At 41.5% G+C, this 27,862-nt stretch overlaps 1 protein-coding gene across 4 annotated transcripts in view; it reads right to left on the reverse strand.

Annotated features, from left to right (window-relative positions):
- The window catches only part of LOC126865205 (protein outspread), a 212,732-nt gene that overhangs the window by 124,799 nt on the left and 60,071 nt on the right, over window positions 1–27,862 (reverse strand). For all 4 annotated transcript variants that reach the window (XM_050617444.1, XM_050617443.1, XM_050617447.1 and 1 more), the window contains exon 2: window positions 25,188–25,268. In XM_050617444.1, coding sequence (XP_050473401.1) covers window positions 25,188–25,268 — 81 coding nt within the window. The remainder of the gene's footprint in view (window positions 1–25,187; window positions 25,269–27,862) is intronic.

Raw genomic sequence — 27,862 nt, forward strand, 5'->3', positions numbered from 1 at the left:
GATAGTTGGAAAAGTACGATCCATCGGTTTAGTTTCTTTCAGACTCATTGATATATATATATATATAATACCAAAAAGCTTACAGCAATTAATAAAAAGTAAACGAATAATTAAACGGTCATAACCTGTTATAGGAGAATTACGTTGATCGAGCGATAAAAATTCCTCTACGCATCAGACAACGATGAGATACAGAGTATGTCAACATTGCTGATAACAATGGTCGTTACATCGCCACCGATTCATTATGTAACTTCGTTATTGTTCGCTCGCTGAAACGAATTTTTCTCGGCTGGGCCTATTTATCGTTTGAATGGATTACAATTGCAATATTACTCTGTACAGGTGGATCTGGAGATCGTTGTATCTCGTTTGCAATTGTGACTTTGAATCGCCGGAGTACCACGATATATACGAGAAATTCTCGTTCAACGCGTTGTTTGAGGAGACGATGTGGATCGACCTTCCCTGCTCGATTCTTTGTGATGTAACACCACTGTAGCATTATAGCAGTGTAGAGTGGTTACGTGGATCGGTTGAGTCATTCATGAAAAGTTCGTGTATGCCTATGTAGATACAGTATAATACTACTGCGTTCCATATCTTCCTTTCGACGTAGTAATCGTGACTTCGTTCTTTCTCCTAACTCGTTTGCTTTAGGTCTAGGTCTGAACCTGTTCTTGTCTCAATTTTTAGATGCTCACCTTGAAACAGGAAGTATATACTAGACGATGTCTGTTCTTCTAACAGACGATTCGAAATTCCTAAATGTTCACCGTGGAATATTTTCTCTTAGCTTTCTGCGTTTCGTAGCTTGAAATTTACTCGTTTGGTTTAAATTCCAGCATTTTTCTGCGCCACACAAGATCCGAATCGATTCATAATCCGATTCTCTTTGCGATCCGATGATTCCAGTATGCAGTTTTGTAAATAAAAATGTCACGTTCTCCGTAAAAAGAAAAAAAAAATTAATTTCGTTTACAACTTAATTCCCTGTATATGTCACGATTCAACGATTCCAGTTTTCTATCTCTCGCAACGCTCTATACAGCAATTCTCGTCTTTCAGAGATGATTTTACGAACGAATCGAGAAACCTGGAAGCCTTCGCGTGACGATTTACCGCAATCAAATGGTAAATACGAATCTTGCAAGCGTGTTTCATAAAATCGCCTGTAATACAAGTTGATAAGCTGGACGATGACGCACGAGAACGGAGAATCCGTTCTTGCAGAAGATTGTCTTGCAACGAACGTTCGATATTGCAATAAAATGAGCAAAGGCGCGTAAAGAATTCTCGCGTCTCTGGTTCGCAGGTCGGATAGTTTTTTCGCGAAATCGCGCTGTATCTCAGCCAAGTGGAATGTAGTCCTGGATCGGGCCGTGACTCAGTCTGTCATCCGAATCACCTTGACGAAAGCGATTCGAGAACGACCGGGATTCGCTCTCGCTCGCGATCCTTCGCATTCCAGGTTAAGATCGCGACACGACATCGCGGATCACGCCTCGTAAAAACGTGCGGGCTTGTTAAAGAAATTAGTCGAGCCACGTTGCCGTGACACGATCGTCCAGCATTTTCCTTCGAAAAAGTAATACTCGATCGAAGGAACTTCGGTCTTTTCTACTTCCATGCGTCAACTCCTTGTTGTGACGATGTTTTGCGCTATGAAACTACTCGGAAGTTTGTCATTTTTTTCTACGGTGTTTCGTAGTTTTGCTTTTTGGATTGCTTCGTAGAATGGCATAGACGACGATCGTTCGGTATATGAAATATCGCTTTCTAAAACTCGAATTCAAGGAATTCCGCGTATTAAATTATTAATCGTATCAAGAAAGAAGATATTTGTTATAAACGACGAGAATATTTACGTCATTTTCTTGTACATACTTAAAGTTAGATTTAATATTAAATACGCCTTTGATCTCATCTAGACAATTTTTTAACGCGTATTATTTCGATAGAATTTATGATACTCGGAAAAACTGTGTATGACGAAAGCCCAGTTACGATGCCAAACATTCTAACGTCCCATTCTATTCCAAGGAAATTCTATGCTTCGAAGCTTGCAATCTGCACGGAAGAAACACGAGAAAGAATGTCTTCCCTCTACCGACTACAAAATACAGTTACATCACGAAGTTACATCCTAACGTCCCATTCTATTCGATTTTACGGAACTTTTCCAAATTCCACGCTTCCTACTTTCCACGCCTACGCAGAACGGCGAGACATTCCTTGCGTCTCTCCTTTTCCAGACGCGAATCCAGCCATTACCACGCGGAATATCCTGCGGCACCGTCCCAAGCGTCCACGGTGGAAACAAAGTAGCGCAATGACTCTTCGGAAGCACGAATTGGAGTGGACTGGTGGAACGATGTAATATTGTAAAAGGGTATGGCTCGCGCGCGGCTGCTTTGAGAACCAGCCAGGAAGAGGAGGCAGCCGCGAGTGAGATCCTATCGGCTGATATTCAATGCGATATAACTCATTCTAGGTATGGACTATCCTGAATACACAGACCTTGAATATTCTTGTATATGCACGCAAGGATTGGTTGTGTGGTAGGATACGGTTTATTCAGTCCATAAAGCTGCCGCGATGCGACCACACGATTTAATTCGAAATCGAGGCAAACTTTCGTGCACCTTTCTTCCTCGAATTATATCAGAGATCGTAAAGAGCTAGTCGATTTGGATCGTTGGTTTTTGCGTTTTTTCTCTTTTTTGTTTTTTTTTTTTTTTTTTTTTTTTTTGACGCGTGAATCGGATACGATTTGTCCGAAATTTTGGAAATTACCGAGTTACGATGTACAATAGGAAAACATGTAAATCGGTTCGGTTCGCGCATAGGCGTTTCAACTTGTAAGTAGAACGAGCTCTTACGCGCACACCGCTTATCTCTGAGACGAGTCTGAAGTTTTTCACATTGCTTTGTGACCTGTTTGCACTTGCAAATTCGACCGGTTCGTGTCGATTTTCAACTAGTTTGAAACATTCTACTTTGAAAGTTATATTTAGCTTCAACGCGCATCGTCGATTTTCCCAACTTCTTTATTTTCGCACGCATCGATCGATTAAGGTGCCTTTTCAAATCATCGAGAGAATCTTTCTACAACGTAGAACATTTTATTTTTAGCTCACTGTGATTTAATACGAGGTTGTCCGAAAAGTTCCTTTCGTTTTATAAGGGAATAGTAGACGCACAACATATTTTGTTTCATATTATTTTATCGAATTACGTTTGATCCATTTTATTCTATTACTACAAAATGGATCATACGTAAATCCATAAAATGATTTAAAATAAAAACTGTTGGCGATCTATTATTCCACTTATAAAAGGAAACTTTTCGGACAATCTAATAAATAAAATACCAAATGCAACAAGCGATGAATAGTCAAGGCTTAAACACGATGGAACTCGTAAACCAATGTATCAGCTTTATAACGAGATCACTAGATCGTTCAGAGATTTATACGAATCAAATATTCTTCGTGACAGATTCTAGCCTACATTCTCTCGAGTAAAAAACATGTAACCACAGCAGATCTATTACGGAGTATTTCATAATTATACACATTCTCCCGGTAAAATATTCAAACCACTCGATTAAAACCTCAAATCACTCGGTCATTTATACCCTGGAAACGTAATTGAGCTTGGTAAATCGAGAGGTAACGGTTATCACTGTTGTCTCGCCTCCTTTCAAGTATCTTCCCTCGAACGTAATCCGTTAGTGGCCCAAATAAATGTCATTCGCGAGTCCCGCGAACCGATATGAATTAATTAAAACTTGTTAATGTTGCTCGACGAGAATCGAAGACGGACGCCACTTTCCAACCGTGTCCGTCTCCTCCTCGCTACCGTTACTCGATCCGAATTAATTCCGACCGTTCCAGCTGCCTCTGGCTCAATTAGCCTTCGATATTTCAATTATTCGTCCCCCGAGGACCTCGTGTCCTTCTCCTTTTTCTTTCTCGCTTCGCCGTCTTCGTCGATTTAATTGAATGTCAACCTCGACCCAGTAACGATCCATCGATATTTTCTTCTTTATTTCTTGTCTTATTTAATTGTTTATCTTCTTCACGATGCTAATTAGCTATATTGATTTTTCTCGACATCTAGGTGGGTTGGGTCAAGTGAATTTTTCGTTCAGAAAATTTAAGCTCAGATCGCGCTGTAATAGAAACTACTATCAGGTTGTTTCTTTCCTTTTATGAGGAAATAGTAAACGCACAACGTTTTTTGTTTTATATTATTTTGTCCAATTACGTACGATCCATTTCGTTCCATTGAGATAAACATCGCGACATTTCACAAACTTTGTTTCACGTTTGTATGAAGGTGCATTGTTGTAAAAAACACGTTTGCGAAAGAAAGACACTTTCTGGACAACCTAATACATATACGTGGGTATAGAGTTAAAAAGTAGCGACGCCCTATCGTATTTATTATTTATTTACATATTAATTAATTAGGTCCAAATATATGACATTTCGTATCGTTCAGTTATGCTATCGTAAACCCACAAGAGTTTGATAGTACGCTTGATATTATGAATATATACCTATATATGAAAATTAATTACTACACTTGAAAATAAAGGTACGTGGAAATATTTTCTATAGTCACTGCAGTCTCTAACGATCCCTGTAATAACCTCTGATCCCTAAAATATAAAATAAACCATACAGATCACTGTCCTCTTATTTCTCATCCCTAATTCCCCTAAACGATAACTCACGGAAGACACCTCAACCGCCTAATCAAGCAATACCTGATCGCAACCAACCAAACTTCGCACAATCAGATAAATGGAACACCGTCAGCTGTTTAAGAGAATCGTCGACACGAAAAACTGAAATCACGTCGGCGAAAACTTCACCCGTGCCTTCGCGAAGCTTCGACATCGAGGCCTCGCGTCGATTACATTCTATTTCCGCTTGGGACACGCGTGCTCGTCATTTGCGGCCACCTGTTCGCTCGTCAAACGACGCACCTCGATAAGGACGCTCGATCAGATAATCCGCGCAACACCGAACGCACACGTTTCTACGTACTTGTGCTCGTGATTAGCAAAAAGTTCCGTTAACGGGCCTCGACGAGCACGGTGACTGGACGCAACGAGGAACAGCAAGAAATCAACTCGAAAAGCAACTCTTGGTTAGAGGTAGGAACCTCGTGATAAATGGCGAAGGTGCAGCGGTGGCACGTGGCTTGCGAAACGTTGACTATCGCGTACTGCTACTTTGTTTTACGTGGAATGTCGTGAAATGGCGTTTGGCGACTAAATGGTCAGAACGCGTTCGTTGCCACATCCATCCTCTATCGAATTATCGACTCTATGGAATATCGTGCCTCCACCAAACACTGTCTCGCGAAAGTACTCGAATCCTTATTGTGGGAAACATTTACGTCGATATTGTGCGTGTTATGTGAAACGTTTCGAAATTTTATCGCCGCTGTAACGACATACGACTGTCGAGATTACGTTGGCAAAATTTGAAAGCGATCCGACTATATATATAGAAACTACAGAACATTTATTGCAAACGCATACGTATATACAGTACAAAATTAGCATACAACACGAACAGCGATCTCGAACGTCTAAATGTTTCATAATTTCTATGAATACGTTTTTCTATTTGTTTCCAACTTCGGCGTATCTCTTCGGTCGTGGTAATCGAGTCTCGTAACGGTGTCAAAAGTAATTTCAGAATGTTTCGTACAACGTACGTAATATATTCGTAAAAAGTCTATTCGTGAAAAGTCTACGAACGTTCGAGTAGCTTCGCGAGTCTGTGCAAGTGCTAGGGGTGACACAGGTGACGAAAGTGAATTTTTAAAATCGGGGTCTCCGGCTCGTACCGCGGAGGACGTCGACCTTAATTCACTGCTAACGACTCGATTGTTGTCTGCCTACCTTCTTCCATTACAAATGGCAAAACGTTCTCCGCCAGGGGATCCTGAAACGCGTTCTTTTTTCGCGTTCTCACGGTATTCCGCGCGCAAGTCAGTTTCTCAAGTGCCGTCGGATCAAGCGCAAATTATGATCCGCGGAACAACAGCATCACGCCAGTGCAATAGGTTAACTCAGCTCTGATCCTGTTATCGCCGCTGTTCGATCTTTGCGCGATCATGAGCTTTCCTATTGCCACCTCGTAATCATGTTCAACCACCGACACTCCCGTGTTTTTTTTTCTTTTTTTTCTTTTTCTTCGACCTTCTTCCTTTCACACCGTGAACTTTTGTCTCTGCGAGTTTCGACGTCTCGTATTATGAATAATTCCCTTTTATATCGAAACGTCCGATCGTTTCAACTGTTTATCCGATTGTTAGACCTCGTGTCTTTAGATCTGATTATCGATGGTTAGAGTACGGGATTTCCCTAGTTCTCCCGTTGGAAATCGTACTATTGCTTGTTTAGCGTGTTGCAAAATAACGATCCAATGGCGAAAACCGATTCTTCTTAACATTTACATATGCCTTTTCCAGAAAAGTAAAAGAGTATTATATTTAATTTCTGTTCGATACGTTTCAATTTTCTGTTGGAAGATATTCATCGAGTCGTATAATTGTTACGAGCGTGTCTATATTCATATCATAGAAGAATTCTACTTAATTAAATCACGAAACTGTGCATGTGACAATGGTTGTTTCTATGGAAGCAGTTAATTCTCACTGGACAAAAGATCAAGACGCGGATCGTTCTTATTCGTAATTAATTTTTGACTGTTAGAATTTATTATTATTATCTGATTAGTTATTATCTTGTCCGAAGAGTTTTTATCTGAAGAGCGAAAGATTCGAAAAGGACTGTTTTTCTTGCGAATCCTTCGATTTCTACGTACAATGATGAAAAATTGGAATCGCCGTGGGCAGTTCCATTTTTCAGTAAATTTAGTAAAACTGTCGCGCTAAAAAGAACGTCATCGTTATGTAAATTAATTACGCAGTTTCATAACGTTTAATTCATCTTGTTTTTTTACACTTCGCGTCTATCGTACGTGTGTGAGCGTGTTGGTCGTGGGACAGTGCTCGCGTATCCACGAGTTGATCTGAAAGAGCAAACGGTATGCTAATTAGATTTCCACCTGCCAGGGATTTAAGGCGAGTACGCGAGACACAGAAAAGCACCGCCCGGAACTGGTTACTCGATTACAGTCGTGCTTCAAATAGGAACGTTCGACGTTCTACAAATATTGAGACAGTAGAATCGGCAAACGGTACTTGAGACCATTTTAGCGATGAATGTCTGCGCATGACGCTCTTCGTATATTAATTTAGAGCACATCGTGCTGTTAATTAAACGGTGTGAAAGTAGGGCATAGAAGCAGATTCGTGAAGTAATTATAAAGTACGATATATATTATACCAGGTTATAACGTATAAACTGATTTGCTTCTATCAATTTTTTAAATCTTTATTTTTATACGTATAACAACGTAGAATTTCCTTTCATTTATATAAATAAAATATATATGAACTTAACCCTGTAATTATTCTGTAATTCGAAACGTTAAGTTTATCGTTGTCTAACCGAAAAATAGAAAAGCAGCATTCGTGCCACGAATAGTTCGTATATGCAAAGTTCTGCCCGTATTGCTATGCGTGATATAGTTAATAAATACAGGAAACTACTGATTATTACGAGATGTCGCGGTATCGTTGATAAAATCTAGAGAAAAAACGTTAATCGTTCCAAGGACGATAGAAAACGCTAGTTTCAATTATCCGGCTACCATTTTCCAGCCGTATAATATATTATACGAATGTTGGAGCGTGGAACTCGTGGACCCTGTACTCTCATCGTAGCGGCTTCATTAATCACATCACAAATGTAATTTCCATACCCGGTTCAAAGCGTGATTGATTGCGCGTATGCGAGAAAAATCCGCATTAGCCGCAAGTTCACCCGTCTCATTAGCCAACGCGAAAAATCAACCACCCCGTGGTAATCGTGCGATCAAGAAGAAAAATTCGACCAACGTCAGTCTCTCGATACTCGTCGTTTTATACAGAAAATCGACGTGTTATCTCCATAAATTCGCTGTTTACCAAGTACTTTGGTATCGAGATCGTATTATCGACTGTTCCAAATTTTCCAAATTTTCTAACTTTCCATCTACGTTTAGAAAATCTAATCGCTTCGAAACTCGAAAGCTTAATTAATCGTGCCAATCGGGCGAAATTCCATCGATTCTCGCAAACGTCTCTTCCATCGTCTTCGGGACTCGTAAACTCGCTCTCGTAAACTCACCATTCACCTAGTACAGATTTTCTATCGAGATACCTGTTATTCGACTGTCTTGAATTTTCTAAACTCGTTAAATTTCCATTCAGTGAACTACATCAGTCGATCGGTTCAAACTGAAAACCCCGATTAATTATTTCTCGGGAGCATAAAGTTGATACAGAGATATTCGACCGCCTGGAATATTTGAAATTTCCATCGAGTAAAAAATCTATATCGATCGACGTATCGGAACACAAGAGCCCGATGAACGCGTTCCAATTCTCGATGCTCGCCAACTGAACATCTCTCTAACTCTGGTTAGTTCGTAGAACTAACTTCCCACAAACCCACAATCCTTGACTCTGCATCGAAGAGGCGCTGCCCGATCGCACGTGTTCCACGTGCAGGTTGGATGCACTCTCACGGGAAAAGGCTTTCGAACGGTTTATCCTTGCGGTTTGCGTCGGTCGAGTTCGTAAATCGAGGATCGAGACGGTGGTCGAGTGAGACTTGTCCGCGAATCGTCCAAGCTACGTGCGGCGATAGATCGCGTTATCGGGCCAGAAAACGGCCTGTCTTCGAGCGAAAGATCGAACCGTGGCGATAGAGCCGAGGAGAAACGGACAATTACAAGCGGCCTGTGCTCACCGATCGGCCGGGTTCCCCGCGCGTTTCCATCGACGCGTGTCCTTTTCGTTTGGTCGTTCAGTGACGCGTAAAACGCCGTGCGCGTTTTATATCACGACCGATCGAAGGAAGGCTCTCGTTGAGATCGTTTTCCATGGACGGGAGGAACGCTTTCGCACGCTCTTCGCTCGGCCTCCTCTCCCTTTCTCCGGACGTCGAGCCTTTTTTTACCATGGGAATGTGTGCCAAGTGCACGCTCGCGGAACAACGTTTCGGCGGATCGCGATTTCTTCGGCCTCGAACTGCTCGCTACGATTTTATTCGATGACTGTTTCGACTGACTGCTTTTAACTCGTAAGCGTCGAGATACTTGGCGGATTGAAAATTACCGAGGATTTTCAGAATTTCACTCCAGCCGGGTATATTTATACTCTCAAATGTATCGTCCTTTGAGTCTTGTAATTAATTGAATTATAATTTTATTCAACGTCGTCATACGTTTGTACGAAGCGAAAGGATATAACGATTTTTTTGCGATAATACAAGCAGAACACATTCTCAGTCAGTGATCTGGCGTGAAAGTTTTATTCGTCTGAGGCTATGGGCGAGATGTCGTTTATTTTGCGTAAAAGAAAGATGTGGCAAGAAAGTGGTTTTATTACACGCGCCGAGTGGATTATAGTTTAATTACCGGGCTTCTTCGAGGTTTTTCGGCCTCAAACATCGAGATCGAGATTCGACAGGATAACGTTTTATTTAACTTTAGCCAATGGAACGTATCTCGTGTTTTAATTAAAAAAGAATGAGGAGAACTATCTTTTCGACGACAAGTGGTGACCATAGCGTTACAAAACATCTCATTCAAAAGGTCACGCGAATGACATTCGATAGCAAGTAAGGGTTAAGTATTTATCGATGAAGAAAGTAAATTTAGGTTGAGTATTCTAGATGGATACGAATTTAGGACTTGCTCGAGTCAATGCCCTTCTAATCGATGCCTATTCAGATCTATTTCCTGTCTATAATAAGCAAACAGCACTGCATACCAGTACGCGTCGTGTTCTAGCTAATAATAGTCGGGATTCAACGATGAGTATTGACATGTCGGCTTGTTTCAACGCTATTGGATTATAGTCCGGAGGAAATCGATTCTCGTTACTATAGTTTGTTGCTACAACGTTCACTGTTCTGTCGCTCCACTTATTTTCAATCGGAGCAGATTTCGAAGACTGTCAATTCACAATTTTAACAATTTGATACAAGAATTTAATAATAGTAGGGCGAAGAAAAAAGAAGATATATATATAATAGAGTATCTATCGTAATAAAATTCAACATTAATTTTATCAAAAGCATGGAAACTCCTGCTAATCGTGAAATACAAGCGTCCGCACGACGCTTATCGCGAAGAATGGAAATTTCACTCGCAAGATCCTGGAATCACAAATTTCTCCCAATTACGAAGCATAAGAAACACAAGATGGGATTTTCTGGAAATGCTGCGAAGCAGAACCGAAGCAGAGTCGGCGATGCAACAAAGAGATAACATCGAATCGTACGCCATTCACCGCGGAGCCGATCCTCCTTGCCCTGTTACGAAGGTTTTCTTCTGTGGCGTTCTTCCGGGTCTTCTTGCCACTTCTCCCGGCTCGAATTACCGATCGAACTAGTCACCGAGTCCCGGAGACCGACGGCGATCGTGTCGTATTAACGAAGAGGTTTTTGCCTTTTACCCGTGCCAGAGAAATCCGACGAGTGGTTGGATTGTGCAACGAAATTTCTGCCTCTCTCGATTTAATGCCGCCTTCGCCACACGAACGCGAGCAGAACGAAGCTGAAAGCGGCGGCGACAAGAAACCTTAGGGACGTGTTCTTCCACGAATTAGATCTCTGAAAAGTCGTCTGTCTAAGCTGAGCACAGTTTACGCAATTTCCCGTTCTTCCTGCTACGCGTTTCCGGTTTCCAGAAAAGGTCACGGGTCATTTCAGACAAAGAAGAGCATGAGAATCGTCTTGAAGACAGATGCGGGTTAAAGGGGAGCGTGCGTTTCATAGAAGTAAGTAAGAAAGTTCAAGAGTTCCTCGAGAGTATTTATTTTAAATATCCCGTGACATCTAACTTCTCGATAGAATGGAATTCTATCTTTTCTTTTTTTCTGACGTTTAGAGATAAACGAGAAAAAAATAGAGAGAAAAAAGCTAGTAACGTGGTGCTACCGATCGAAGTTCGGAGAATCGTGGACCAGATTGGGTTCTAATAGAAAAGTCAACGCGCTAGTAAAAGACAAGAGATGGAATTAAATCGGTAGTTGCCGCCTCGGTGTCGCAACTAGCGCGAAGAATTTTAATACCAGGCCGCGACAAAACGTTGTAGAAAACGATATCAGCCTGCCGATTCGCGGCTCTCTGTTCCCTTCTTTTCACGATCGAATTACCGCAGATCAGATTCGATCTTCTTTCCTCACGGTAGGTGCCAGGGCTCGCGTGTCTCGATATTTCATACGCGTACACTCCACGACAGCAGTTCTGCCTGTACAATCGTAACTTTCATCCTGATCAAATACACGATAGAAATTATTCCGATAGATCGATCGTATGTTTTAACGCTAAAATCGACGAATTTTCACAAAATGTCAACCGATCGATTTGCCCCACTCGCCTGTGTTTCTGCATCGACGTAAAATCATGTCCGGAACAATTGCTCGGCGGCATAAATCGTCGAAAACGTTTTCCTGGTTAATTCCGTGGTGAAAGGTGGACGAGGAACGGCGGAAAAGCGAAAGAGTCAAAAGAGAAGAAGGGATAGGCGAGGTCTATTCGTAGAACAATAGGCGGCATCGAGGTACCAGACGATGAAGTCACGACACACTCGTGTTCCGACATTGTGGACATTTTGCCGCGGCCAAATAGCACCGATTTAACGCGCAACACACAGTTTCGCGACTGGCCAACAACGGCGTCCTGTATTCGCGACAGCTACGAGCATCAAGAATCGACTTGAACATGCCCGCATCCCATAGAAAATGGCAACTACGTGGAAACAGAGCGTGTCCTGGTAATGTCGCGACACGAACTCGCAGAAGCGCGCGTGTCCACGAGCACTTGTTCCTTATTCGCGCAGGAAATTAACACGAGCAACGCGAATGTAAGGTAATTAGTGGACTACAGATGTTTATGCAAATTCGTATCTTTTACAAACGTTATCAGAGAAATAGACTGGAAAGTCAGGGAGAAATAGAAAACTTGAAAAATTCGTACACGAGATGTTTAATTAACGTAGCAACGATGTAGCAGAGTTTCCTCTGCAATTTTGTTACTTCCCCCTCGAGGATCTCTTCAACTCGTTCCGCAACTTATCAGACTCTGACATTCTGTCAGGTGGATTCACTAGGAAGTACCCGAAGAGCAGAATTCTCTTAATCACGCGAGTTTCGATCGACAATGTTACAGTCGAGTGGACGAAATATTCTGACCGCGTATCAGCCGTTACCTGAATGGATCGCTTGGAAATGCAATGCCGATTCCAAGGGAATCCACGGTGACTCGAATAATCCCGCCGTGCACGACGAAGCCACGCAGATGAATAAAGTCCTCGTAATTGGCTGAAACGCAGCCCCGGCACGACATTTTCACTTTCCGCGGATCGTTGCCCCGATAATTACGTACTCTGTCGCGATTTGTTCCGACAACCAAAGAACTGCGATCGAACGAAAGCACCGGTTAAAATTGTAAGATCTTCGATTTAAGAGCGCGAAAATCCTCGAAAGTTAAAATTATTAGATTGTCCGAAAAGTTTCTTCGGTTTCATAAAGTGATAACAGATGGGCAACAATTTCTGTTTTATATTATTTTATTGAATCAGATGTGATCCATTTCGTTCTATTTCTATTATTACGTTCGTGAATAGTTCGATGAACTAATATAAAACAAAAATCATTGTGCGTCTATTATTTCCTTATAAAACGAAAGAAACTTTCCGCACAACCTAATAGAACTTTGTTTTCTGAGTGAACGATACGTTTAACTTCCGTGTTTTTTATCGGAAAGGTTCGAGAGTTTTCAGATTTCAGAGTTTCAAAGCTCTAAATTTCTAAAATTCAAAAGTTGCAAAGTTTTTAAAATTGTTAAGCGTAAAAACGTTGTCCCCTGGAATGTCAAGATAAAAAGATAATTTACACGCATTTCCTTTTCTCCAAACTTTTCGCAATTTGGATAGACACAAGCACGCACGCGATATCCAGTACCTGAAATTAAGGCGATCATTTTGTAAGCGCCTAAGGTCGCATGAAATTACGTCGATCGGAATAATAACCAGAGTACAGAACCTGACAAAAATCCAAATGAATCGCATGTCGAGCACTTGATTTATCCGTCTGTTCGCGGCGCAAACGCGACGAAATAAAATGTGGAGTCCCTACGGTGTCGCGAATTAAACGATACTTCGTTAATCGCGTTGATTCGACCTATCGGTCGTTTAAAAATACCTGCAAAATCACGATCGTAAAATTTATGTTTCGAAAAACGCGTTACACTAGGGATATTCCAAGTATTCTACAATTATCCAGTCGTATTTGCGTGATTTCAGATTATACGGTAACGAATATAAATCTTTCGATTATAGTTCAATCTCTTTCGCACTTTTCTTCAGTTCAAAGTTTCTCATTGCATTCGAATCATCGTTACAATCTTATTATCGTAAAATTTCAATATATCGGAGGAAAAGTGGATCGACCTAATTTCTAAGTATCGCAAAAACTAATCGATTCTATCACGGAATTACAAATCGTACGTCGTGGCAAAGCTCTGTTAACCCTTCACTGATTGGATAAAACAATGGCGTACACGGCTCGCGGCAGTCGTTTACCTGAAACCCTTGCGTACCACTACTCTATACCCCGCTATCGAACGTGAAAATATCGAGTTACCCAGGAGACAATGAACCGAGGCCCTCGCCAATTATCCCGACTTCCACGAATCTCGCGTAAAATCCTACTTCGGAGAACGTGTATTATTTCTTCGATCGACTCTAAAGACAATCGTTAAAGAGATCGATGCGAACCTTTTTTATACAATTTTGGGTTGCCAACTAAGCGATTGCGGATTTTGTCATTAGATGATAATGACAGTAGTTTCCCAAAACTCAATAGTTTCCACTAAACCTTCTATTAATCGACGCGACGACAAGACAGCCGCGCAACAAATCTAGTTTCCTTGAAATTAATCATCTTCCTTCGGATTTAACTTTCTCTACGTACGTACGAACAATCGATGCATCCGTGTACCACGTACGAACATTTGAAATCCTCTTTCAAAACCTATACACCGATCACCGGTGATACTATCGTTAATCGGGTCGTTCGATTAATACTTTGACTGCCACGTTGTTCATAAAGGACCGGCCACGTTTTCTCCTGTGACGCCACGGTGGTCATTGGTGATCAACCAGAGCGATTGAACTTCTTACGATTGTAAAAATTGAATGAAAATTGACAGTTAGAGCATTTTGAATATAACCGATGAATAAAACATACTTTGAGATAAAAAGTACTCCTATTGAACGATTAAACATTTTTATTAGAACATCGATAAAAAAAAAGAATGAGAACAAATGTTGCATCTAACGGTGCACCGTGTTAAAACACCGTGGCATCCTGAGCGAAACATGTGATTTCGGCGTGGCAGTCAAAGTGTTTTAACCGAAACAACGAGCGAACAACCGTTCGAGTGGCATTTCCTCGAAATCGCGATCGCATAGGTAACACGGGCGAACACAGCGCGGAACAACAATCGGCACCTCGGGTCCCAATCGAAACTGCTTTCTCTCGTGGCCGGGAGGTTGGCATTACCAGAGAGCCGTGCAGCGTTCCAGAGATTGATTGCCTTATCGATAATTAGCTTAGCACGAGCAACCGTGCCGGACCTTTTGTTTCACCGTCTGACCTCAACAACGCCTTCGTCGGACTTCTGCGACCACGAGAATTCCTCTCGCGTCGAGCCACCAATGGCTCACTTATCGTTTCGTACGTGCTCGTTCGAATTTCGTCGTCGAATCTCGCGAACCTGCTCTTACGGACTAGCTAGCTGGTAATTTTCGTTTCTCACCGCGTCGCCATTTATCAAACGGCGAGTTACTAGTTTGCAGAGTGACTAAGGCGAATGTTTCCACGAGCCAGCCGATCTCAGAGTCTTCCGACGATGGAAAGCGAAACGGAGGCACGGACGAACGCTTGCCAAATGGAGAAGCACAGGCTGCTTCTTAAGGAAAATTCAGTGAAAACAGGTTAGATTCGATGGCTTTTCCTGGGCTCGAAGAGGGATCTAGATCGATTCTAGAGCGGCGGATCGACGTTTCTCAAACGAGTATTTGCGTTCCGAGGAATCTCGTAATGTTCTCTGTTGCGAAGCGTGGATTGCAGAAGACCGAGATTTCTCTGGCTCCTTGGATCGATCAACGTTTCGTCAAAGTAGACGAACCTGTGTAGTTGTATGGGATGTATGGTACTATGGTTCTGTAGCATGGTGTTGCTTAGGATCTTACGATATTCCATACTGCCAAGAACGAATTAAGAGGAAGCAAGATTCCCTGGAGACTTGCGCGACATTTACAAACAAATTGCTTCTTCATCGAGGTAAACGAACCCACTGAAGGATCCTAAAACTCGGAATTCCTCGCGATCCAGCAACGTCTCACGTTGCGAAATCGAAATTCCAAAAACAGCAAGATCTCAGCGAGACTTCCACGGCATCTTTGACTAATCGGTGTTTCGTCAAAGCTAACGAACGCTCCACGGTGTAATTCGACAAACAATGAACGCATCGATTAGCGGACGCGTAGGTGGAGACGAGGATGAAGGCGCATTTGCACGTGTCGCACGTCCCTTGGGCGCCGAGGCGACGACGGGGAACCTGAAGGTAAAAATACGGGAGAGAAAAAAGAAAGAAAAAAAAAACGGCGACGAAAGGAAAGAGGTGGAAGAAGAGAGGAAAGCAAAAAAGCAAGAAAAAAGAAGAGGACAGCGAGGAAACGAAGAGAGGGAAGAAAGGAACGACGCGTGCAGGAAGGGCCGCCTTGAAGCTTTAAGAGGCAGCTCACAAAGGGTGGAGGAGAAAAAAAAAAGAAGCAGCGACGTGCATACGGGGCATAACTCGCGAATAATGCGCCGTTTTATACGGGCGTACGTGAGCGAGCCGTAAGCAAATGCATTTTGCAGCAGCGGGCCTTAAACCGCGCTCACATGTACAGTCCGTTGCATAAGATCGTCGATGCAAATATCTCTGTATGGATATTTTTCTTCATCCCCTCCTTCTTCGTTATTTTTATTCCCCTTCCTTTTTCCTTCTCCGTCTAATTCCAATTTTCGCTTCCTTCCCTTCTTCCTCTTCTGTTTTCCTTCTTTACATTACCTCCATTTCTTCTTTTTCCTTTCGCTGTTTCCTTTATATTCTTTTATCTTCTCCTTCTTCCGTCGCCTACCCTTTCTTCCTTCCATTTCCATCCTGAGCTTTCAATCTGCGTAAATCTTTAAGAAAATAACAATAATTTTCACAAGATCTTCCCTTCCTTCTTCTTTCTTCTTTCACTCTCTTGTCTCTTCTTTCTCTTCTTTTCGCCTGGAACTTACGTAACGCCGATACGCATAAACGTTTGTACAAAAGAAAGAAATTAATTTTCACGGGAGGAGACACCAAATTCACGATCTTGCGTCGCAGATTGCACACGTATGGCCCGTGCTCGGTAACAAAATGCGATCGTCCTGTTCGTCGTTGCGATAAAAATACGCTCGTTAAAGCCTCGTGCGATGAAAGTTGCACGAGTTCCATCCACGGGAATGTTTAACAAGAACTCGCGAAAGACCACGATGACTCGTCTTCATTCAATATTGTTCAATTAAAAGCTCGTAAAGTTCTTTGATACGGAGATGGGGGCACGGTCGAGTGGTCGGGTTCCGAAGATCCGCCCTTATACCCCGGATAATCTTCCGTGGAATTACAGAACGATTTCACATGATGCCAGCAATTTCACTGGAAACGACGCGGCAGAGAAGGAGATTCATTTCTTTCTTCTTTCTTTTTTTTTTAATCCGGGGATTACGCTGCAATTTGGGCGCCATGGAAAAAGACGATAAAAGAATAACTTTGCTGGCTCTTTTTTCATTCGAAGCTTATCTTATGAATATTCGTTGTCGTTTTATTAACGATGCTTGTAACTCTAATTTCTTGTAGATTGGCTTATAATTTTACTATGTTGTATAATTGCCTACAGAATTTTAATCTCTCGTAAAGTTCCATTTGAATTATAACGACCATGTTGCTATTCAGGTTAACAAGTCTAGAAATTTCCAACATAAGTATAAATGTTTCTTTCGTTAAATTAATATACGTCGTTCACGAAGGCATTCTCAAATCACTGGCTCAGAAAAAAGAAACTTCTGCAACTTGAATAGTCGACGCTACAGATTTTCTACCAATGATAACAGAACAATCTTCATTAAAGAAAGAATTTTTCTGTCAAATATTTTCAACGCCCCGATAAATCTAACATCCAAGGCCATTGGCCTACGAGTGACGCGATCTACTTGGCCCGATTCATAAATACGATAGTTTCTTTTATTCAAAAGTCTCTGTTCTCGTTTAATATTAATGTTCACGGAATAACTGAAAATGAACCATCTTCCCTCGTACGAGTATAACGTTACCCATCCTTTCGAACGATCAAGATTCTGTATAAACTGAAATACCACAGAGGCATAAAGGCAACGTGTACACGTCTCTTTCTCCAATTTAAAACACATCGTTTACGAAGGCGTGGAACGCGACGTCCTCGAATCGCTGGCTCGGAAAAAACGAAACTTCCACGCGACATAGATAGCCGATGCTCCGGATTTTCTACGAATTAATATGATTAGCCACGTAGAGCCACGCTTCTATTGTGACTCCCATTTGCAGTGAAAGCATACCATTAGAGACGTGCCACTTGCTTTTCCTCGAAGACGAAAAAGAAAAAAAAAAAAGAAAAAATAAAGAAAAGGAAAGAAGAAAGATAGAGGAAGAAAAATTGGCGAGCGAGGACGAAAAGAATGGGCAAGAATACGAAGAAAGCTCAAGAGAGAGAGAAAGAGACCGGTTGCGATCGTGAGGGGACACGAGGCGCGTCCATTATGATGCAAATTAACGTTACCCGAGGAATTTTACGCTCGGCCTCGATTTTTTTCCCGCGTATTGCAGGTTCATTAGAGTGTGCCAATTTCTTCTGGCGTTTCTCGCAGAACCGTCTGGGAAAATATCTTTGTGCGCGAATTCCCCGGCTCGATCCAGGCCAGTCCTGCTCGCGAGAACGAATTAAGCCAACGTGCACGCGTTAATTGGCTAATTAAACGGGGCCATGGCGTAACATGCGATCGGTTTCGATCGATTTCGTCGGTTCGATCTTTCGACGATCGTTCTGCACGCCGATGAACAACGTACAACTTATCGGAGATACAATAGGGAAAAGGACGATTCGACGAGCGAGTTTAACGAGAGTCGCAGCAAGTGTAACCCAGATCGGAAATAGCCTGAACAGAAACGGTTCTAGACTTGCCTTAGATTCGACTTTGCTCGTCCCGCGTCACTGGCTTTAATGGATCTTCGGCTTAACGACGTGCGATCTTCTTTAACTGGCCACGCGCAAATCGAAATTTGCATAATATTCGCATGTTTCGTCCTTTACGGTCCTACCTTGACTGGCTCGATTTTTTTAAATTACTCTCGAGTGAGAACTTGATTCGGCAGAAATTTCGATGTAAGTGGATCGTTGGTTAGGAAAGTATAGCGATAAAAGCAAATTGCGAACTGTTTTTGAAAGGAAATTGTGAGAAAAGGTGAAATACGAGCGAGGTTAAGCGTAATATAAAGTTAAGTAGTTAAGGACTGCGCGAGTCAGACATAACGCGACCTAAATATGTGCCAATTTGGCCCAAGTCCGGCATCGTTAAACTCATCGAATTAAATACAACCCACGTTCATAAAGACAACTTTACGCGTCACGAGCGTATATTCCATTTGTTCTTAATATCGTCCATTAAACCTGCACAAAGATCTCAATCATAATGCAATTATCCTACGGGATTACCGATTTACCATTTTCGGAACTTTCTACGCATTTCATTCGAAACAAAGATCTCCAAGTAACGTAATATGGAATTATGATACGCGATCAGAGCGGATACAGGCGGCCGTTGCATCGCCACAGTCCTTAGCGGTACGCACGCTTGATAAACCATAAATTCTGTTATGGCGGTAAGTATGCAATCCGCGTGGGATGAGGCCAACCGACAAAAGGAAAGCGCTCGTTCTTTCTTCACCTGATAAGACCGTGTTTTCTCTGCTACAAAGAGCCCAGGCTAACAATGAGGTATGCCAGGGTTACGCAATAGAACGCGTCTCTGTATTTATACACGTTTACGTGTGTTTGAGTACGTACGACGACGATTGTGCAATATGACGCCGGTGTACTTAGTATAACGCAACGTTCCCAAAAGAAACACGAGCAGCGTTCTTATATCCTGATTGCGGCTATTATTTAACGATCGTCGAAACAGATACGGGAAGAACCAGCAGAAAATCGGTTGACAAACATCGACACGTGTCGGCGGTTCCGTGGTGTACGGCCACCGATACGATACGCAACACGTCGACATGCTGATTTAGCAGGTATTATGCTTCGTTTCGACGCACACGCTGTGTCATTATCGTTATGCAACTAATCGTTGGTAAACGACGGATAGGATATACAACGAGGGACGAAATTACATGTTCGTACGGTCGGAACGTGGAAATAGAAGAAAAGAATATGTTCGGTGCTGTTAAATAATATTGAATAATATTGAAAAACAATGATTATTTTCTTAATTGTAATCGTACGATGAAAAAGGCATGGCATTGTGATCGTGTTATCGGTGAAGTCGGCGTCTCTTATCGTTGGATACGTTACGGTACCGAGGCCACTGCAATATTCGTTTACTTTATTACGCACGCGGTATAATGTGCTCGATGACTCTACAAATTCGTTATCGCGATTAATGCACCGTTGTTCCCAGTTACGCAGTTTTATGCGCACTCTGTCTTAAATACTAGTCGAGTTTCTTGTGCTTTGTCGACGATCAATGCGTCATTGATGGCGTTTAATTTGGATAAAAGATTGACGAGGAAAGACGCGGTCGGTAGCTTCGAAAGAAAGCTTATCATTCTCTAATTAAAATATCGTACGATTGTCTGACCTGAGAATTCTTTAAAATTCCAGACTAAAACTAGCCAACGCGACAAAGATTTTACAGCCAAATGTTCGAATTGCTGTTGAAAAATTCCGAGAATATAACTCGTGAAAAATATTGGAGATCGAATAAAAGCAATAACGTACGCAAGAGGAACGTACAGATTGGAAGAAAATTCGCTCGATCAAGGTGCTCTAATTGTCTGTCGTTATCTAGAGAATCGTCAAACTGAAAAAAGTTCTAAGCAAACAGGCAAATCTAGAACAAATTCCATATCTAAAAGTACAACTGCTGGGAAAAAATTCCGTAACCGTATCGCGCGATTCGCAGAATATTCCCAAAATGTAATGCTAATGAAAACAATAGTATAGGCAAACAAAATGGACAAACTCGATGAAAATCAACATCGCTAAACGCATGAATTAGCAAGATCCACTTAATTAAGGAGTCTCGTCACGATTGTGAACCGAGAGAAGACGGTTGTTACGCACCGTTCGTCGTTTAGGCTTTAAAGGCCTTTAAGGCCTTAAGGCGCCTTCTAATTATTCACTTTCTCCGACGTCTCGCGGTGAAACGAGCGAGATTTACAGGCTCGCGTCTCGCTCGATGTAATTTCCACGATAGTTTCAACCTATTGAGAACGACAATACACAGAGCCGCCGATTCCCACCGAGCTTCCGGGTTGTTCGTTATTCCATGATGCCCTGTTTATCGGCCCGTATAACGATCGGTGGTGCCTACGTTTGTTTTATTCAGCTTGAATCGTTTATTTTCATACTCCTATCGAACAGCCATTAGAGAAATAATTGAATCGTTCGGAACGATAACGCCGATCGCGACTCCGTAAATTGAAAAACGTTCGTAAGGTTATTGTTTCTAACCTACCGTAAAATTTGCTGCTGTTTTCTGTCATTTCTTTCCGATAAATAGGCTATCCAATGTTTGTGCGAATTTATACTTTTATAAATGCAACTAAAAGAATAAGCTGTTCCGCTCACGAAATTATATTTCGTTTTTTGTGCATTTCGTGTATTTTATCTCGTGGTTTTTCACTTCTTAATTTTCTACAAATTAAAAAGTCAAAAGTTTGCAACAAAGGAAGTCTCGAACGTACTGCTAAATCGTTCGTTTCTCGAAGAACGAGCATTAATCGTGTTACCCGAAAAATAAAATTGAGAAACTCGCAAAAAGCAGAGTTCGTCGGCTCAGCTTCTGAGAGGCTCGATTCGATTAAAGTGCGAATTGGGAATAAATCAGAGGCTGAAGGTCGAGGATGTATTATATACAGGCATCCTTTTCATTACACGAAACGATAGCGGTCATCTAATGAGAGTAATTTGGGGAACAGACAACGCGAACTCTTAGAATCAGATGCCTGGCTTTCGAGATGATATATGATCGTTTATGACGTAGAAAAGATAATTCGAACGCTGGGGAACTATTTTTTATTGTAATTATGTAACGCTAATCATATCTTTCTCGTGACGTCGATACACTTCTATGGTTCGTATCGTTGTGTTACACTTTTTTGCTTCTATCATATTTTATAATTTTGTCTTTATCGAACATAGAATTATTGATTCTGTATCATTTTTTATCTAATCATCTTTTCCTATAATCGTGAAAAATATGAAGAAATCGTCAATATAAGCCATTCCTCGTTTCCATACTATGGAAAAATATTGTTCAATTTGTTATCTCGCTATTTAAAGAAATTGAAAGTCTTTCCCTTCGTTGAACAACGAACAAGATCGAAACACAAAGATGTATAAACCACGATAAAATTGCTGAGAGAAGAAGAGAGAAGAGATAGTTTGATCTACGAACTTGTAGAATTTAAATCAGAATTTTTGCACAGCGAAACAATAACGAAACAACGACAGATTCGATGATTATAACGAAAGCGACACCGCGATCAAGATACTGTCATATTCTGTATGGAAGAACGTCTGCCAAGGTGAACGATGACTGCGAACCGGAAGAAGAATTGCCATTATTCGCGGGACGGCGAAAAACTCGCGGAAGAGCAGTCACAGCTGTCATAGAAAATCAAGGGAGAGTTTGTTGATCGAGGCCAAACACGGCCATCCATGAAACCGCTTTCTATTCGTGCGTTTCTCGACAACGGGCTCCGCAACGACGCGTCGTACAATTCGATAATCGATCGTTTAAACTCGCTCTTCACGCATCCATTCGACGCTGATCGAATCGCGAAACGTATACTATAATAACGATATACACGCTTCTAATCGATTCGTGTTGTACGACAGCTATCTCCGGCTAAACGATCCTGCGATTTAACAAACTGTTCCAAAAAGACTGTTAAGACTGACGAGTTCGAAAAGCCAAATTTCTCTTTCACTCTTATTTCTTGTTTTTTTTTTCTTTCTTTTTAATATAGATACGTACGTAGAATGAAACTTCGACCAACACATAATGGATTCGATAACGTATATTCGTTAATTATTGTTGCGAATTATCGACTAAAGAGCAACCGGTCAGGTCAAACCGATCGGTCGATATCGCGTACCTCGAATGAATTAACGCTCGAGGTGGAGGAGGTTTAATATATCGAGTGTTAGAGTAATCCAGCGCTGTGTTGAACTAGTTGTGTAAACGTAACGTGTGATATGATGCACGGTGGTGGTAAGATCTTGTTGGGAGTGAAGTATTTCACCAGTACAGTACGATATCTGATGATAAACCGTCCTTCTACGTTGCTGATTTTCCCTACCAGCCGTTGGGTTTCTTCTGTCCATTGTGCCCTTCCGGCTGGTCCTTTCCAGGGGTCTTTTACCTGACCTCGGAGTCGTTAGGTTTACAGCTCGGGGAAGACATGCAATTCGGAATTTCCTAAAGAAAGGAATGGGCCTGTCCGTGCCATAAACGGACAGTCAGTCAAAATTCCGAACAATTATACTCGATGACATTTTTAAATCAGTTTCTATCGTTGCCCATTTGTCATTGAGTTACGATCGCTCTTCGTCGATACGTATAAAATGCGAGATATCTCACCGATGATCTTTGGCGGCGGGATATAAAACCAGATACAACAAGAAAGCTTAGAAACTATAAAAAAGTTATACAAAAAAACTATATCGCCAATAAAAGAATCGGAGAACGATCGTAGACGAATAGATGAGAAAAGTTATGGTTCGCATTGGTTACAAGTAACATCCTGATGGTATCGTTAGAAAATTTGCAATGAAATTTCAGCCGTGATAATCTCTGGAGATTAATTGAAAATCTTTATCCCTCGTTGGGACATCGGTGACTCTTGAGCGCCTTTGTACGCGTCGATCTCGCGGTATTTAAGCTTAGGCTACGGAAGCGTGGTAAAATGATCGGAGCTGGAGATCGGAAATGCCGCGTCTGAGCCATCGATCACTTCCGTTTCGATGCCTCGAGCTACGTGGCGCGTTATCGACAGTCTATGATCGCGAGATCGTGTTACAAGATCGATCGAACCGCACAATTTTCTCATTATCGAGAAAGCGAGGATAACCGTGCAACCCTGCGCTCGATCTCGTTGTGGATCCTTCGTAACAGTGCTGAAACGATCGATCCCATTGCCTTCTCTTCGCGTTTCCATTTCCATCTTCCCATTCTCGATATCGCTTCAACGAACAAATGCTATTTGATTCGCCACGACCACCGAATCAAAATTTCTATCAACATACGAGTGGTCGATATCAAAGGATAATAATTACGATCGACAGTACCATTGATGACTCTGACATTCTCCAACGATCAGGTAGCGATTCGATAAAATTTTAACAATAAAATTTAACAAATAAATCTTCATCGAATAAATCACAAAAATATAAAACTATAATAAAAATATAAAATAAAAAAATATAAAAATAAAAACAATAAAATTTAACAAATAAATCTTCATCGAATAAATCACAAAACATCTCGCAATATAAATTTGCTATTTTACTCTATCGTTGCAAATAGAAGATGTAGCAAGCTTACTCTCATCGATTTTATTCTTTACATGTTGCAATTCTATTCCTGTTATTATAACGCACAGACATACGAATGTTGTAAAACGACGTACGAATGTTTTCTATAAAATAAGTGTCCAAACACTTCCACCAGACGCTATACCGAAACTTTAAGAAATAACAGAAAATGATGGAAGCAGCTGTTCTCGAACAACGTGCTACGTACCTTTTCCCATTTTACGGTAACTGCTCGCGTACGTACGTGACTACGAATTACAAACAGTTCCCGCTGGTTACCGATCGTCCGGTTTTTTCTTCGTTTTATATTTACGACCGCGAACTACGAATCGGCCGTTCCTTTCTAAACTTTCTCCGGCGAACAGCGACGCACGATTCTTAACGCTTCGTATCGAATTTTTGCCGCGTCCAGATCGATAAGAGAACCGCCGATTTCGCTGTCCTCGGAGCGCCTGGTGATCTCGGCCACCGCCGCGAGTCCTTCATCGAGACCGCCGAGATTTATGCCGATCGTGAGCTCCCGTTCAACACAGAACCACGGGTATATTAATTTCCACTCCGTTATCGCAGCGATTCTTCTTTTCCGCGTCGTTGTCGGTAGCTTGGCGCTAAGAGAGAAATCGGTGTCCTCGAACATGTCCTCGAATCGCAAATCTATTAATCGTAACTGGAGAGCGTCGTTCGCTTCGTCGATTGGAAGTTATTTATTTTTCAAGAATTTCTTCGGGGCAAAATATTCGATACAATGAGAGAAATAAATTTCTAGCAAATATTTAGAGATAAATTCGTTTGCGGCGCATAAATTAAATATTAGAGAAATTCCACTTTCCATTTGTTCGTTAACACCTTAGACACGGTTGATCAGGTGTAGTAGCAAACAGAAGAAAGTCTAATCCTACTGCCTTCTTTTACTATCGCAAGATTATTCGTAACCGACGCAAACAATCATTTTCCTAATCTTTTTATTCGAAACTTTTATCAAAAAAAAAAAAAAAAAAACGCGTATACTGTAGCAAAATTTGATAAATGGTGACGTTAACGTAATCTTCTTCGACGATAGGTTTTAACGGTGAAGCGGAAAATTCGTTTCGTTTCTCTTACCTTCGTTCGATTCAGCGGATTCGAGAAATCCCAGCCCGGGGCGACGAACAGGTACCCGCATTTTGAAATCTTCCTCGTTGCCTGCAACATAAATATAGATCGTGTTTAGTTTTGACGTTGATCGATACTAGTAGCTATCGTTAGCTCTACAAATAGCCAGCAGGCTTATTGGTATTACGTTATGTCGGCTAAAAAGAATGTTCACTGGATCGAAGTTATAAATGTTTATAGATATAAATGCAGTGACACCCGATGAACAGTGTAGAGATAGTACAGAGACGGTACAGAGAAAGAAAAGTCAATGGTTGGTGAGATCAGAATGAATCCAAAGAAGTCACACTTCGTCGCGTGCATTATGCGTTTCGTCACGTTGCATTGAACTTCTGACGTCGTTATTATTTCTATCGAGTACAAAGACTTTCTACGTAGTTTCACGTCGCGCTTACAGAACTCCTCGGCTGTAGGCGGACACCGGAGAAATATGTACTGGCGAACCAAAGAAATATGAATATCGATGACACAGATTGGACATTGTAAAGCGAGACTTAACCTCGACGAATATAAACGAAAAACATATACTTCTAAATCTATGCTACGTTTTATGCAGCAGTCTCGTTAACTTGTTAACTCGTTCCTCTTCTTCCACGTCCCTTCGACACCGCTCTGATAATATATTTACACATCGATCTTCTAACGCGAACAATAGAGAAACGTACGTGAAGAAACAAACATATACCGAACGAAATACAATGTCGTTTCTTTCTTTTGTACGTATCGACTTTATCAATTTTCTATTTTATCGTTCTCGTTTTCCGACTAAACCCCTCCAGCTCCATCGTAATATCAACGGCACTCGAAACTTAACCTCGATAAATAAAAATAAGAAAATACATAAAAAAAAAATACATATTCTGTTTTACATAACAGCTCATTGACTGTCTAACTTATTCGACTAGTTCTCCGCCCAACCACTACTAACACCGCTATAATATCCACACTTCGATCCTCGAAACGAATGGGAGAGGGAGAGGGAGAGAGAGAGAGAGACAGAGAGGATGAAACGAGATAATTATTAAAAAAGTTCCGGCGGTGTCCATCGACGTCGACATTCCAGAGAAAACATAAGCGGAATATCAACCACGAAAAGCAATCTCCCGTCGCGTCCATGGAACGAGCTTCTCCATGCAGCGAGCTAATCAAACTTTCCAACAACGCCGCGGCTGCACGCCAGATCCTCTTCAAACTCTATTATTATGTTTAGAGGAAGATTTAGGGGCTACCGTCCAGGGATAGAAAGAACGAGAAACAGTGAAGGAGGGAGAGGATTGGATCGAAGGGTTCAAGAGAGAGGAAGAGAAACAGAAACGGCGGCCATTCAGATGGAAAGGAAAGTCACGTGAGCACGTACAACATCTTCGAGGAATCTTAAATCGGTCATTCATCAGGAGCAAGCGTACGTTTCACGTGTTTCACGTGTTTCTCGTAGTATTTCCTCGATTCATAGCGATATATTTATTTCAACGATCGACGAAAGCCACTTCGACTAAAAATTCTCTTCCCACAGAAAATATAGAATGATCGTATGTTTGTTCTTTTTGACTGGAACTAGGATTAAACGGATAAAAGCGCGATGATTCGGAATTTTCGACTGTACGATTCGAGAGCTGTTATCTGGAAGATCGAATTTATTTATTGGAATTTCTCGGGAGGGAAAGGAGGAGATCGTGCTCGGAATGAGCTGATCGAGAATCTGACATTTTTTTGTATATTCGTCTTTGTAATTAGAGAGCCCTTTTATAACAGTAATATTCCAATGTATCCATCCTGACTTCTTCTTTTTTTTAAATAAAAATTGCTCGTTATAACCCTAATTCCTTGTAAACTCCTCCGTTGTGGCTTCATCATATTCTCATTACACGTCTAAAACAACGTATATTTAAAGAAACGGCAAGGTTTTAACACATACTCGTTACCGAGCGCATAATTTTCCATGTTTTCCCCGAAGGAACAACTTCGACGGATCGTTTTCCTTGGAAATATGATAATGAAGCTCGCGTGCACCTCTTTCGCGTTACATTATTCCACGGGAATCGCTTCCGTTGACGCACGGAAGCCAGTTTTCGATAGCTTTACACCGCGCTTTCCAAATATCTCGAAAAAAAAAAGACGCGATATATCAAGGGGAAACAAAACGACCGTGCGTCACTTTCGCTCGTTACGAAAGTTGCATCCCGAGAAGGGAACGAGCCACGCGAATCAGCGAACGATTTTTCCTCTCGCTCGAGAACTTTGTCGTGGAATTAAGTATACATGTTCGGGACGATCGAGCGATCTTCGACAGCTGAAGAAATTTCACCTAGAATGACGCGCGACGACCCAGATTTCCCGTGCTTAATAACAAGCCGTGCATCCAGTCGAAGGTAATCGAAGGTAGTGGAATAAAAAGAGAAAGAAAGGACAAGTACAACTTTGTCGATCTGCTGATCTTAATATGGCATCGATTAAAAATGTTTACGATCATAAGATACGAGATCTTTTTGGAATAGATTAGAAATCCGTGAAATTTAGTGAAAAAATAAAACTAATCGCAATGGATTAATGTATAACGATATCGATTTTATTACTCGAGTTAGGAATTGGTTGTGGAAGGTAACCGTTGAAGGTTGTGGAAGAGT

Source organism: Bombus huntii, chromosome 4 (genome assembly GCF_024542735.1).
Source record: "Bombus huntii isolate Logan2020A chromosome 4, iyBomHunt1.1, whole genome shotgun sequence".
In the NCBI taxonomy this organism is placed as follows: Eukaryota; Metazoa; Arthropoda; class Insecta; order Hymenoptera; family Apidae; genus Bombus; species Bombus huntii.